The 16,585-nt window shown below is 37.3% G+C and overlaps 1 protein-coding gene across 1 annotated transcript in view; it reads right to left on the bottom strand.

The window, feature by feature from the left end:
* Positions 1 to 5,206: 5,206 nt before the first annotated feature.
* The window catches only part of LOC144450234 (fas apoptotic inhibitory molecule 1-like), a 15,355-nt gene continuing 3,976 nt past the window's right edge, over positions 5,207 to 16,585 (bottom strand). The window contains exons 2-5 of the mRNA XM_078140826.1: positions 15,778 to 15,927; positions 10,399 to 10,627; positions 9,959 to 10,008; positions 5,207 to 5,523 (exon numbers count right to left, since the gene is read on the bottom strand). Of these exons, the coding sequence (XP_077996952.1) occupies positions 5,365 to 5,523; positions 9,959 to 10,008; positions 10,399 to 10,627; positions 15,778 to 15,888 (549 nt within the window). The 5' untranslated portion in view covers positions 15,889 to 15,927 and the 3' untranslated portion in view covers positions 5,207 to 5,364. The remainder of the gene's footprint in view (positions 5,524 to 9,958; positions 10,009 to 10,398; positions 10,628 to 15,777; positions 15,928 to 16,585) is intronic.

Here is a 16,585-nt window from a genome sequence, read left to right as displayed (position 1 = left end):
AGTAGATGTCGCGCCTTCCGTCCTGACAGTACATAGGATGAAGTCAGGAGGGTTTCAGGAAACCTCTCAAAGTTGTCCTAAGTCAGGACGGTTTCAGGACAGGTTCAGGACACGTTTGCGTCTACACAGGCTTCAAACTATCCTGAATCCTACTTCAGGTAGGATTTTTAGTGCCGTGTAGACAGGGCAAGTGTGGTTGGTGCGATCAGCAACAACAATTCTCAGTCCTTCAAGGGCCATGTGCACAAACATCTTTCAGGACCCTGACGTAACAGAAGATACTGTGACATATTCCTAAGCTGCTGTGAACCATTGCTTTGGCTCACAAGGTTTACTTAAATAGTGCTTTGCTGCCTATATGTGCGCATGACCTGGCTATTTCTTAGTATTTCATTAAAAAAAAAAAAAAAAAAAATTTACAAAAAAACATAAAGTAACATTACTATGAAATTAGATTTTGTAGTTTCAAGTTTATTTTTAAAAATAGCAGATGTACACTCACAAATACATACACTTTACAAAAAAATTGCCAAAAAATGTTTCAGTATACAAACATATACAAAGTACTTGTCAAGCAATTACTGTATGAATATTGCCTTATATGGATAAATTCACAATAGCTTAATTTACATAATTGTGTAAGATTACTCCCAAATATGGAAATGGACTGCCTTAAATGGACACAAGAGGATTTTCTAATTTGAATAATTTATAACTTGCCATATAAGGTATGAAGATGGCTTTCAGATTACTTTAATAAATGGATGTAGAAGTATTTTCTAATTTTGAATAATTTATGTCACCATGCCTTATAAGGTATGAAGATGGCCTTAAATGGGAGAAAGTGAAATTTCAAAAATTTAAATATTACATCATCAATGCCATATAAGGCATATAAATTACCTTATTTTGTAATATATTAAAGCAGAATTAAATCAAAATATTTGACAGAAAATATTGCCGCATATTTGTACGATACTCATTCTATTTTGATTTGTGTGTTTACAAGAAATATATGACTTACTTTCTTCATGCCCAAAAAAAACGAGATTATTTCTTCTGAGATTGTTATGCTCAAATAAGGTGAATATTTGATGAAAGCTAATATGTGCAAACGTTCTGTTAAAATGGCCATATGGATGAGGATTTGATATTTATTTGAATTTTGAATTTATAATTTATAAAACAATTTTATTGTGACGTCCTATTTGAAAAATCAATGTGAAACAACATTGACCAAATCCTTGTGTGTAACTCGTTACATTGCAGAAAGCTAGAAATTATGTAAAAAAGGTTAGTTATTGTACACATACTAACACAGATTTTACAAATTCTGCAATTTATTGCGTTACAAAGAACTGCCATATGTTATTTCACATTGATTTTTTAAGTAGGAAGCCATGATAAAATTGTTTTATAAATAAAATCCAAAATAAATATCCAATCCTCATCCATATGGCCACTTTAAAGTTCGTTAATTTAACTTCGTATTGCATCAAGATGTTCAATTATCTTACCAAAGCTTTCACCAAGTATCCAACATTGCTTCGTCCATGTTTTCTTTACAACCATCTTTGAATCATGATGGGAATTGTTTTCTTTACAACCACCTTTGAATCATGATGGGAATGTTACCAACTTCAGAGCATTTGGGACAAATTGTCTGAAGTCACTCATGCATCGTAATGTCAGAAAACACTGATGAAGCCATGACAGTGGACACCTGGTTAAAACTTTGGTGAGCTAAATGAAAGTTCTGATGCCATACGATCTTAAATTCACGAACTCAGGTGAATGTTCATCTTCATATCTGCTGTGATCAGCCATATTTGTTCATCAAACACAAAGATAGTCAGATGGATTGTGGTTTGGAAGTTATCAACAATAGTACAGATTCCAAAGTTCTATATTTTTTAAAGATTACGAAAAACAAGACTCCATCTATGACAAAGAGCCAATTAGAAGTCTCCAATGACAAAACGGCACAATAAGGTCGTATCGGCTATAAAATTGTATAGTAGACACAAAGTTCTTGCACTAATGTCACGAAACACCCAACCAAGAAGTCTAATTTTAAGAAAATCCCAAATAGGAAATCTATGACAAATAAAAAAAAAAGGAATTTTTCTGCAAACAACATTTAACAGGACCACTACATGTTTCACAATATTCAGGTGCATGTTTCACAATATATACTCATTGATAATGAGCCCTCCAGTAAAATAGAAAATATTTTGTTGTGCGTGAAAATGATTTAAAAAGGTCTTATGAGTCTAGCATATCAAAGAATATGTGAACGATCAATTTTAGGTAGGTCATAATAATTACTGTGTGTGAGTGGTTTAGATTGGCATAGCAAGTACACTTCTTATAGTTGTGGACACTTGAACTATATTATACTCTAACTAGCTTAGCAACCCAAATACTTGTGCCACAGCTGTCACACTGCTTATAGTTGTGGACGCCTGAACCATATTTCTACCCTAACTAGCTTATCAGAAAACGCTTGTGGCATAGCAAGTACACTGCTTATAGTTGTGGACGCTTGAACAATATTTCTATTCTAACTAGCTTATCAAAAACACTTGTGGCATAGCTGTCACACTGCTTATAGTTGTGGACGCTTGAACCACATTTCTACCCTAACTAGCTTATCAGAAAACGCTTGTGGCATAGCGAATACACTGCTTATAGTTGTGGACGCTTGAACCATATTTCTAGTCTATATAGCATATTAACCCTAATGTTTGACTCCATAATGATTATATAATTCTTTGGTTCTGGACATAGCTTTGCTAGACATTTACTTTTCACACCTTATTTCAACCTTAATCCGATAATGGCTTTTAAAGCAGTGTACTTGATTTCAAAGTGAAATTCTCTCCCCAAAACCACATATTTTAAAGTGACAGAAGTATTCAAATTGATAGCAGTATTCAATATAAATTTACTAAAGACAGCAGTGAGTCTGACTGAACTTTTCCTTAAGTAGAATAAACAATTAAGTAAATCAATACAGGTATAACATGTGGGAGAAATCTGTGAGCATTACGTGATGTGTTGATCTCAAAATGCCGCTCTAACCCTGCTTACATCTAGAGGTTATTCATGGCATTGAATCTGCCACATCTAGAGGAATGACTTGAGAAGTCATGAACCAAAAGTTGTTCATGCAAATGAGTAAACGCAAACTGTTAGAATGACGTAAAGTAGTGTCCTGATGTTACAAATGTATCATATATGGACATATTACAAATGTACCATATATGGACATATTACAAATGTACCATATATGGACATATTACAAATGTACCATATATGGACATATTACAAATGTACCATATATAGACATATTACAAATGTACCATATATGGACATATTACAAATGTACCATAGATGGACATACATGCATTACAAATGTACCATATATGGACATATTACAAATGTACCATATATGGACATATTACAAATGTACCATATATGGACATATTACAAATGTACCATATATGGACATATTATGAATGTACCATATATGGACATTATGTATCTGCCAACAGTGAACACCTTATTATTACATATGTACCAGAGATTACTTGCACCATTACAAGTGTATACTAGTGTTATTTGCAATAAAGTGCAACACTGAAACATTAATGCATACCTGCAAGCAAATGATATAATATGCAAATGAGGATGCAATCATTTGTTTAACAGGAAAGTGTGTGATTGCAAAGTGTCATTTTCACAGATCTAGAAATTTATTATTCCAGATAAACATATGTAATAATAAAAGAACCCCATGCTGCACTGCAGGAGTGCCAGTGCAGTGTGGGTATTTGCACTCGTGCTTCCAGTATTTTCTGCAGCACTTTCACACACTTGGATGGCTTTTTTGAATATGAATACATGTATGAACACATGTACGAACATTCAAGCTCCTTGTTCCTCTAGTCACAGTGGAGGAATCAAAGCCATGGATAGCTACTAGACTAACTCCATTTCTGCTGCAGCTTCACATCATCACAAATGACGACTTTTAAACCAAATAAAGTGATTACATGTCAACTATCGAGTAGACATATTGTCAATTCTAACCTTGTCATATATTGTAAACTATATATTTTAATCTAAATTTCCATATCTATCTAAATTAAATTTAAAATCTATTTTCAAAATGAAATAAAAATCTCGCTAAAGGAAATACATGTACTGCATTGTAGCAGAAAATATTTCAGGGGAAACAGGGGAAAATATCCTCATATCCACGATGTAGAAATGATGGTAACTGAGAGTTTTTGATGACCCAGATGATAAAATGTAGCAATGATGGTAAGATTTTTGGTACAATGTAACAATAATGGTTAGATTTTGTTGAGCCAGATGATAAAATTAACAATGATGGTAAGATTTTTGGTAAAATGTAACAATGATAGTTAGATTTTGTTGAGCCAGATGATAAAATGTAACAATGATGGTAAGATTTTTGGTAAAATGTAACAATAATGGTTAGATTTTGTTGAACCAGATGATAAAATGTAGCAATGATGGTAAAATTTTTGGTAAAATGTAACAATGGTTGTTAGATTTTTTGTTCAACCAGATGATAAAATGTAGCAATGATGGTAAGATATGTAACAATGATGGTTAGGCCAAATAAAAAATGTTGTTTGGTTCTGGTTACCTGATCCCCACCTAGTTTTTCACACTGACTCTAAACTTTTTTTTACATATTTGAGAAAAAAAGAAAGAAAAATCGCTAGAAATAGTGGATGTGGAAACTGACATCGACTGAAAAAGACAATATAAAACTGTTCTTCCAATCTGTAATGGCTGTACATCTGATGAGAAGAAACCAATAACACAGAGACTATATGGAAAACAACGGAAAACATATCTACCTGAACTAGACACTCACATATGAAAAAAAATAAATTTGAAAAATGAAATAAAAAAATCTACCCATCCCACCTATTTTAAAGTTGAATGTAATCGGAACCACGCAATTTTTTTTTACGCCTTAGATTTTTTGTTGAGCTCGATGATAAAATGTAGCATTGGTGGTAAAGTTTTTGTTAAACCAGACATTAATATACAGCACTGTTGATAACTGAGTCTTGTTGAGCAAGGTGATAAAAATGTAACAATGTTAGTAAGATTTTTTGTTGAGCAAGACAATGGTATTTGGTATATAACAATGTTCGAGGGATTATCATCCAATCAGAGAACATTTCTGTTCAGATTATGTGGTTACAATAAGTCTAGATGCATGATAAGGGGGACTACCTATACTTCCAAAAATAGACAAATCTTTGCACGCAAACAAATAGGAATATTCCAAAATGTGTAAAAGATAGGGGTGTTTCTTCAGCCTGATTCTTCATGTGTTTCTGGTATTTCATTACCATCTACTACAAGACTGTGGACTATTCCTTCTCGTTTCTTGCCTGAACTGATTGCTTTGATGTAACACGCATGATCTCGGACTTCAAAATGAGTTTCAGATCCACCATCTACAAATTCACCCTATGTAGAAAAACATATATAGTATGCTGTTATTTGACGGGAATGTCAACAAATTCACCCTACGTAGAAAAACATATATAGTATGCTGTTATTTGATGTCAACAAATTCATCAGACATACACAACTACTATGCCTTTCCAAAATTTGCCACATGGTGGCGCTCTACTTCCTGTCTGTGTGTACCTTGGGGGTATACATGGTATAGGTTACTTGGTTAATTATAGAGTACTGCTGATTTCCACACTCGTTGTCTGAACAATACGAAAACACTTCTACAGGATACCAATAGACAAAGCTGTTAAGAAACAGTTCTAATTTCTATTGAGGTGGTGATACCCCCAATTTGAGCGAGGGTGCTATATTGTCAATTTCCTGTTAGCAGTTTGGAATGGCATATTACACAATTAAAACAAATAATGTTTCAAGAAATAGTTTAGAATTAACACCTCTATACTTTAATTTAGGGCTCTTTTTCTCCATGTTTTGTGTTCTTATTTTGAGATCTTGTCGTACATTTACACGTAACTTTATGTATTACATGGAACGACGGACATTCTCCAGACATGGAATATGGAACGTGCAAGGACTTGGGTCAGATATGAAAATGTTTCAGTGTAATTTTCCCTCATCTAGGGGCAGCCTATGTGACGCTGCATATGAAAATGGCTAAACTGAACAGTAGGTAACCAGTGTGCCCTCTAAGCCAATTTGACATGCCACTGACACACAATTTCTAGTGACACACTAAAATTTGGTGTTCCCCTATCTATTACTATGTGGTGATTGTACCCACTCAGCCAATTTGAAGTGCCACTGATTCACACAATTTCTAGTGTCGCACCATAATTTAGAGTTCCCCTATCTCTTACTATGTGGTGAGTGTGCCCTCTAAGCCAATTTGACATGCCACTGACGCACACAATTTCTAGTGCCACACCAAAATTTGGTGTTCCCCTATCTCTTACTATGTGGTGAGTGTGCCCTCTAAGCCAATTTGACATGCCACTGACGCACACAATTTCTAGTGACGCACCAAAATTTGGTGTTCCCCTATCTCTTACTATGTGGTGAGTGTGCCCTCTAAGCCAATTTGACATGCCACTGACACACAATTTCTAGTGCCACACCAAAATTTGGTGTTCCCCTATCTCTTACTATGTGGTGAGTGTGCCCTCTAAGCCAATTTGACATGCCACTGACGCACACAATTTCTAGTGCCACACCAAAATTTAGTGTTCCCCTATCTCTTACTATGTGGTGAGTGTACCCTCTAAGCCAATTTGACATGCCACTGACGCACACAATTTCTAGTGACACACCAAAATTTGGTGTTCCCCTATCTCTTACTATGTGGTGAGTGTGCCCTCTAAGCCAATTTGACATGCCACTGACACACAATTTCTAGTGCCACACCAAAATTTGGTGTTCCCCTATCTCTTACTATGTGGTGAGTGTGCCCTCTAAGCCAATTTGACACGCCACTGACACACAATTTCTAGTGCCACACCAAAATTTGGTGTTCCCCTATCTCTTACTATGTGGTGAGTGTGCCCTCTAAGCCAATTTGACACGCCACTGACACACAATTTCTAGTGCCACACCAAAATTTGGTGTTCCCCTATCTCTTACTATGTGGTGAGTGTGCCCTCTAAGCCAATTTGACACGCCACTGATGCACACAATTTCTAGTGCCACACCAAAATTTGGTGTTCCCCTATCTCTTACTATGTGGTGAGTGTACCCTCTAAGCCAATTTGACATGCCACTGACGCACACAATTTCTAGTGACGCACCAAAATTTGGTGTTCCCCTATCTCTTACTATGTGTGCAGTGTGCCCTCTAAACCAATTTGACATGCCACTGACGCACACAATTTCTAGTGACGCACCAAAATTTGGTGTTCCCCTATCTCTTACTATGTGTGCAGTGTGCCCTCTAAGCCAATTTGACACGCCACTGACACACAATTTCTAGTGCCACACCAAAATTTGGTGTTCCCCTATCTCTTACTATGTGGTGAGTGTGCCCTCTAAGCCAATTTGACACGCCACTGACACACAATTTCTAGTGCCACACCAAAATTTGGTGTTCCCCTATCTCTTACTATGTGGTGAGTGTGCCCTCTAAGCCAATTTGACACGCCACTGACACACAATTTCTAGTGCCACACCAAAATTTGGTGTTCCCCTATCTCTTACTATGTGGTGAGTGTGCCCTCTAAGCCAATTTGACACGCCACTGATGCACACAATTTCTAGTGCCACACCAAAATTTGGTGTTCCCCTATCTCTTACTATGTGGTGAGTATGCCCTCTAAGCCAATTTGATGTGCCACTGACACACAATTTCTAGTGACACATCAAAATTTGGTGTTCCCCTATCTCTTACTATGTGGTGAGTGTGCCCTCTAAGCCAATTTGACACGCCACTGATGCACACAATTTCTAGTGCCACACCAAAATTTGGTGTTCCCCTATCTCTTACTATGTGGTGAGTGTGCCCTCTAAGCCAATTTGACATGCCACTAACACACACATTTCTAGTGATGCACCAAAATTTGGTGTTCCCCTATCTCTTACTATGTGGGGAGTGTGCCCTCTAAGCCAATTTGACATGCCACTGACACACACAATTTCTAGTGATGCACCAAAATTTGGTGTTCCCCTATCTCTTACTATGTGGTGAGTGTGCCCTCTAAGCAAGTTTGACGTGCCACTGATGCACACAATTTCTAGCGACACACCAAAATTTGGTGTTCCCCTACCTCTTACTATGTGGTGAGTGTACCCTCTAAGCCAATTTGACATGCCACTGACACACAATTTCTAGTGCCACACCAAACTTTGGTGTTCCCCTATCTCTTACTATGTGGTGAGTGTGCCCTCTAAGCAAGTTTGACGTGCCACTGATGCACACAATTTCTAGCGACACACCAAAATTTGGTGTTCCCCTACCTCTTACTATGTGGTGAGTGTACCCTCTAAGCCAATTTGACATGCCACTGACACACACAATTTCTAGTGCCACACCAAAATTTGGTGTTCCCCTATCTCTTACTATGTGGTGAGTGTGCCCTCTAAGCAAGTTTGACGTGCCACTGATGCACACAATTTCTAGTGACGCACCAAAATTTGGTGTTCCCCTATCTCTTACTATGTGGTGAGTGTACCCTCTAAGCCAATTTGACACGCCACTGATTCACACAATTTCTAGTGACGCACCAAAATTTGGTGTTCCCCTATCTCTTACTATGTGGTGAGTGTGCCCTCTAAGCCAATTTGACATACCACTGATGCACACAATTTCTAGCGACACACCAAAATTTGGTGTTCCCCTATCTCTTACTATGTGGTGAGTGTGACCTCCAAGCCAATTTGACATGCCACTGACACACACAATTTCTAGTGATGCACCAAAATTTGGTGTTCCCCTATCTCTTACTATGTGGTGAGTGTGCCATCTAATCCAATTTGACATGCCACTGACACACACAATTTCTAGTGATGCACCAAAATTTGGTGTTCCCCTATCTCTTACTATGTGGTGAGTGTGCCCTCTAATCCAATTTGACATGCCACTTACACACACAATTTCTAGTGACACACCAAAATTTGGTGTTCCCCTATCTCTTACTATGTGGTGAGTGTGCCCTCTAAGCCAATTTGACATGCCACTGACGCACACAATTTCTAGCGACACACCAAAATTTGGTGTTCTCCTATCTCTTACTATGTGGGCAGTGTGCCCTCTAAGCCAATTCGAAGTGCCACTGACGCACACAATTTCTAGTGACACACCAAAATTTGGTGTTCCCCTATCTCTTACTATGTGGTGAGTGTGCCCTCTAAGCCAATTTGACATGCCACAGACGCACACAATTTCTAGCGACACACCAAAATTTGGTGTTCTCCTATCTCTTACTATGTGGGCAGTGTGCCCTCTAAGCCAATTCGAAGTGCCACTGACGCACACAATTTCTAGCGACACACCAAAATTTAGTGTTCCCCTATCTCTTACTATGTGGTGAGTGTGCCCTCTAAGCCAATTTGATGCACCACTGATGCACACAATTTCTAGTGATGCACCAAAATTTGGTGTTCCCCTATCTCTTACTATGTGGTGAGTGTGCCCTCTAAGCCAATTTGACACCCCACTGATGCACACAATTTCTAGTGTCGCACCAAAATTTAGTGTTCCCCTATCTCTTACTATGTGGTACAGTGTGTCCTCTAAGCCAATTTGACATGCCTCTGAGGCACACAATTTCTAGTGACGCACCAAAATTTGGTGTTCCCGTATCTCTTACTATGTGGTGACTCACAAGAAATACCAGTTTTAGTAATTTGACTCAAAACAAACTTTCACTATCATTAGAGGGCTAACTCAAATTACCTAAACTAGAATATAAGTTATAACTAGATGATAGTAACTTACTGCTGTCTGTAGGGTTTCACCATTACACCAAACATCCATTGTTACTTTTTCTGTATAAGCAAAATGAGAAGAGATTAAAAACACAAAATTTGGAAAGGAAATATCAACATTTGAAAAAAAAAATATTTGAACAAAATCATGAAATTAGATCATTTATATTATAATCTTTTTTAACTGAAGAACACATTGTCAAATACTAAACTCTCCTTTTGCCATTCGATATTTTTACAATGTTGGTGCTTCTCATCTGGTTAGTATCCAATCAGGGTGAAGAACACAAGTAACAAGCTTCCTGATTGGACAATTTTACAACATTATGGTAATTATGACCAATCAGAGAGAAGACTGCAAGTAACAAGCTTTCCAATTGGACAATTTTTACAACAACCATGCTTATCATCTGCTTAATGACCAATCAGAACAAAGAAGACAAAACTCACCTAAAACTATCCTAGTATCTACACCATCTAGTAGAAAGGACCAAACTTTAGCTGTCTTTGATCTGTGTTCTGTAAACTTCTTTAAACTTTTACCGTTGACTTCTAAAATGTATTCATATGCAAATCCACTGACAGCATCTATATTAATGGCACCCTTGACCTTCCCTTTACCAATATCAAATACTTCTCTACCAACTAATTTAAACATCCAGTTTTTCCTCATGATTTCCTGAAAATAAAAAAGAAAATAACTGACTTTTTTGTTGATATGCATTACGTACATTACGTACATTAGGGTCGCCCTAATTTGCATATCTATTTGCATATCATTAGCATATGATAGTACTTAACAGTTCTTTCTGCAGGTGTGAAAACAACCATTATAATACAATGTTTTACCGACCTGATGAACATTTTCAAGGACATTACATATGTATTTTTACTTGCCCCTGTGCATATGCATTGTAGTATTTGGAATGGAGTGCATGACTGACAATCATTTACATATGCAAATGATATGCAAATGAGTATACCATTATTCCTTGTACACAAATAGTCTTTACGGCCTGGATATGAGTTTTACGGACTGAGGTTGAACAGGCTGAAGGGTCCAACTTCAGGAAGGCCCATAAGCCGTACTACCGAGATCTGCAAACTCCGCCTCTAAAGGTTTTATCATACCATGTACACTATCTTCTAGTGGTCTGGAAACATTATTTTAACACATGACCACAAATATTAATAGTGACAGATTATTCTATAAATTATACCACTAGTATTTGCACGCACCAGTACAAGTAATCTCTGGTACATTGTTTATTACATGTATGTAATTTAAGTTTTATCACAATAATGCAAATATTTACAAATAAATAAATTACAAATTACTCATATACAACCTTTCTCTTCTTCTACTGAAGGCACTTTTACTAAATATTGCTAGTGATCTAATAAAATAAATCAGAACTTGAAATTTACAAAAAGATCATTGTCTTTGCTAACTAATTCAAACATAATATTTCTGAGATCACCGCATAGTTTACATCTCATGACAAACATATTTTTCATCCTCTACTTCTTCGGAGTTACAATGAATGCATAATCGATTAGAAATGGTAAACATTTCTAAAACGACCAACTGGACCGTATAAATAGGAGTGAATATCACATGTATTTGGTATATCCGAATAGAAATCAGTATTCATAGCATGCAGAAATCCAAATCTTGAAATGTCATATCGCTATCACAGTCACGATTTCACAGCTAAATTACATGTTTTACATATCTTTCAGTTCATGGAATCTAATCAAAAATGTCAAACTAATACAAGTGGCTCGGGTTCAGTTTATGACTACCTAGTACATGTATGCAGCATGATGATATTATTAGTTGAGATGCAGAGTACAATGGATGCCGTGGTGACAGAAACAGTGTTACCATAGCAACGCATGATGCTCTTGATGAGCATGTACAAGTACATATACATTGTATGTAATAGAAAGAAAAGGATGTTTTTCATCTTTCTTTTTTGAAATTTTTCTTTCTTTATGGGGGAGTACGAGTTAATTGGTTGGGGGTAGACATGCATGTATGTGCACAAAACATTAATCTTTGTTAAGGGGAACACTGGGTTGAGGGAGAGTACTTTACTCTGTAGCTGGACTTCTATTTAAATGTCAAACTAAAAATTGCAAGCTTAGGGGGTCAGTTATCAGACTAAATTTAGTAAGGAGTAAACTGATATTAGTTGTACAGCAGAGTAGAATGATTGCTATGGTGACAGACTGAGAGAAATGTCAGTGTTACCATAGCAACATAATATATGGATACACATGTACATGTATGCAGGGAGCTGTTGCTATTGCACAGTGTTAACATGCACATGTATTTTATGTACAGATCATTTTGATTTTTGAGATGGAAGGAGAAGGGGAGGGGGATGGGGGAATATGGGTGAGGAGAAGGGGGAGGGAGGGGGGGGGTATGCATGGACGATAATCACTGGTATTATTTTTAATTCAATGGAGGGACATGAAAGGGGAGGGAGATACTGGTATTCTGGCATCCGTTATTTGGGGTACAATGTACATTTGTATTTACTATAGATACTGGATATGATAATACACCATGTACTTTGAGTGTATCATTAATTTATTCATGAATATTAATTATGCAAATTATGATGAATATTAATTAGTGACCGGGACTACTCTCAAGCTTGGCATGATATACATGTACATGGAGTTAACATGTAGTTACAAGAACACTGTATATGTATGTGTATGCAAGCTTGCATAGATGTTCTACTGTTGTTATAGTAACTATTACAAACAACATCACTGTCACCATGACAACAGAATGTGGATATAGAGCACTGCTTTCACATGAACTGTTTCTGAACTTTGTTATTTAGATAGAATGTAAGGTACATGTAACATAGATTAAGTACTCCTCCATGCTGCAGTGTTTTTCCAAGAAAATGTATTTATACAGTTGCGAAAAACTTTGATAACATAACATCACAGTATATTATTATTAATACTACGTTCATTAATTTCCGCTTTTTAAAAAATACAAAGGCTATAATTATTTACCCTCTGGCTATAATGCGCTGGGGAGAACCTTGCAAATTACAGTACAGCCCGATGAATGTTCAGCTAATGAGGTGTCAGCCCTTGATTAGAACCAGGGCTATGGCTTTATAGAGTGGAAACCCACTACTCTATAAAGGCCTGGGCAGAACCCTAGGGTGGAACCCACTACTTTATAAAGGCCTGGGGAGAACCCTGTAAATTATAGGGTGGAACCCACTACTCTATAAAGGGTTGGGGAGAACCCTGTAAATTATAGAGTGGAAACCCACTACTCTATAAAGGGCTGGGTTGAACCCTGTAAATTATAGAGTGGAAACCCACTACTCTATAAAGGGCTGGTGAGAACCCTATAAATTATAGAGTGGAAACCCACTACTCTATAAAGGCCTGGGGAGAACCCTGTAAATTATAGGGTGGAACCCACTACTCTATAAAGGCCTGGGGAGAACCCTGTAAATTATAGAGTGGAAACCCACTACTCTATAAAGGCCTGGGGAGAACCCTGTAAATTATAGAGTGGAAACCCACTACTCTATAAAGGGCTGGGGAGAACCCTAGGGTGGAACCCACTACTCTATAAAGGCCTGGGGAGAACCCTGTAAATTATAGAGTGGAAACCACTACTCTATAAAGGGCTGGGGAGAACCCTGTAAATTATAGAGTGGAAACCACTACTCTATAAAGGGCTGGGGAGAACCCTGTAAATTATAGAGTGGAAACCCACTACTCTATAAAGGGCTGGGGAGAACCCTGTAAATTATAGAGTGGAAACCCACTACTCTATAAAGGCCTGGGGAGAACCCTGTAAATTATAGAGTGGAAACCCACTACTCTATAAAGGCCTGGGGAGAACCCTGTAAATTATAGAGTGGAAACCCACTACTCTATAAAGGGCTGGGGAGAACCCTGTAAATTATAGAGTGGAAACCACTACTCTATAAAGGGCTGGGGAGAACCCTGTAAATTATAGAGTGGAAACCCACTACTCTATAAAGGGCTGGGGAGAACCCTAGGGTGGAACCCACTACTCTATAAAGGCCTGGGGAGAACCCTGTAAATTATAGAGTGGAAACCACTACTCTATAAAGGGCTGGGGAGAACCCTGTAAATTATAGAGTGGAAACCACTACTCTATAAAGGGCTGGGGAGAACCCTAGGGTGGAACCCACTACTCTATAAAGGCCTGGGGAGAACCCTGTAAATTATAGGATGGAACCCACTACTCTACAAAGGCCAAGGTGGAACCCTATAAATTATACGGTATTTTGTTTTATGTAATTTGTAACAAAAAAAAAGAGCTTATTCTACCAGGTTGTTATGGTTACCACAAAATAATGATAGACACCCTTTTCTTATGTGTATTCTGTATCTGTATCTGTATCTCTCTCTCTCTCTCCGTCTCTGTCTGTCTGTCTGTCTGTCTGTCTGTCTGTCTGTTTGTCTCTCTGTTTCTCTGTCTGTCTGTGTCTGTCTGTCTGTCTGTCTGTCTGTCTGTCTGTGTCTGTCTCTCTCTCTCTCTCTCTCTCTCTCTCTCTCTCTTTCTCATATAAGAGAGTACAATGGTACATACAAATTGCTTCCTATTAGAAGCTGCACTCATTAAACTTGATAACAACGGGGTGAGGCAATTATTCTAAAAGGAAGCAATTTGCAATGACCTACATATATCTCCTACTGTAACAGCAAATTCTAAAAGTCAATTAAGGTAATTATTTCCGACAAAAGATGCACTACTCTATAGATAATTAATGAGACAATACACCAAGGTGTTAGAACAGACAATAGTCTGTTCTAATGACCATGAGAAACAGTGTGTCTTCTAAGCCAATTTGATGTGCCACTGACACACACAATGTCTAGTGACACACTAAAATTTGGTATTCCCTATCTCTTACTATGTGGTGAGTGTACCTTCTAAGCCAATTTGACATGCCACTGACGAACACAATTTCTTGTGACACAGCAAAATTTGGTGTTCCCCTATCTCTTACTATGTGGTGAGTTTGCCCTCTAAGCTAATTTGATGTGCCACTGATGCACACAATTTCTAGTGGCACACTAAAATTTGGTGTTCCCCTATCTCTTACTATTTGTGACTCACAAGAAATGCCAGTTTTGACTCAAAACAAAATTTGGCTATTATTAGAGAGCACACAGATCAGAACAGACAATAGTCGATGGTTGATGACTGTGAGAAATTAATTCAAAACTGCCATTCACGTGGATTCTAGGCTAGCCCAGCCAACGTTTTAAGATAAGCTCCTGGGAAAACAATATTTAAGTTGTGGGTCAAAATTATGAAAAATTATGTTTTTTTTCAGTCATGAAACAGTGAGGAGGTAGGAGGAGAACAACATATTTTTTTGTGTCACAACGTCAAGACATCACTGCTCATCAAATAGACTCTAAAAGGTCACATTGTCTTAGTTCAATCAATTTTTTTCTTTCAATTTTTTTAAATTATTTTTTTTAAAATTATTTTTATTTGCCAAGCCACTGAAACACAGCCATGTCTTGTAACACCGTCATGTCATGTTTGTATGCTTTAGTACTTATTATGTGATGACTCAAAAAAAAACAAAAAACAAAAAAAAAACACAATTTTTATCATTTTGACCCACAACAAAATTCTTGTCTTTTAGAAATCCTCTTTCTATGAGGGGGTATCTGTTTGTACAAAAAACCTACGAGAGAATGAGGGGAGGGAGAGGGGGTCAATTGGAAAAAAACCGGAATAAAGGTTAGAAGGATTATCATAAATAAAACTGAGAGAGCTGACTTTACCTTGCCATCAACAACGATAACACGTTTCCCTGACGTTGTACCATGTTCAAATTCCACTTTGTGTACACCATCACTAAGTGCCACATCCCACACGGCCACGGTGTCATTCATTTTTTAGACAACTTGAGAACCAGTTTACTCCTGTATTGTCTGTGTAGAGGAAGGTGAAACACAACAAATGATTTTCTCAGCACAACTGCAGTTTGGTAATATCACACACTTGTCCCGAAGCTAGGGAGTCATGAATTAAAGCTCCCTAGATGTACTTATTCATGCATCATCATCTCTTGTAGTAGGTCACCAAATATTGCATCTGCTACAGACAGGGAAACTGTGCATCTACCCAATTCACTTATGCTTGATTTGAAACACACAATTTGATTGGATTATAAGAACATGCAATTTGATTGGGTTATATGAATACACTCCACAATTTGATTGGATTATAATTGATATGCTGGACTACACTTTGTGATAAAAATACCCCCCCCCCCCCACATATACAACTGTCAAAAAAATTATGGCATGTTTGCTTGCATGAGGGAAGTAAAGAAAAAAATTCATCCAAAGCCAAATTAGGAAAAGACAATAAGATAAGTGATGAAAACAAAAAAACAGTGGGTGTCTGTGATATAGGTTGATATGCTTTTATCAGTTTATTTACAACTGCCGACATCAGACCATGGACAAATGGAACCTGCTACAAACAGGGAAAGTAAACATATGAATTGGATTAATAACACTTGGCACAGTATGTTGGAAATACAGAGACTTGTATTACATACCATCATTTGATTAGAACAGTTTT

The sequence above is a fragment of the Glandiceps talaboti genome, chromosome 19 (genome assembly GCF_964340395.1).
Source record: "Glandiceps talaboti chromosome 19, keGlaTala1.1, whole genome shotgun sequence".
Lineage (NCBI taxonomy): Eukaryota > Metazoa > Hemichordata > Enteropneusta > Spengelidae > Glandiceps > Glandiceps talaboti.
This window is presented reverse-complemented; position numbering and strand designations above follow the sequence as displayed.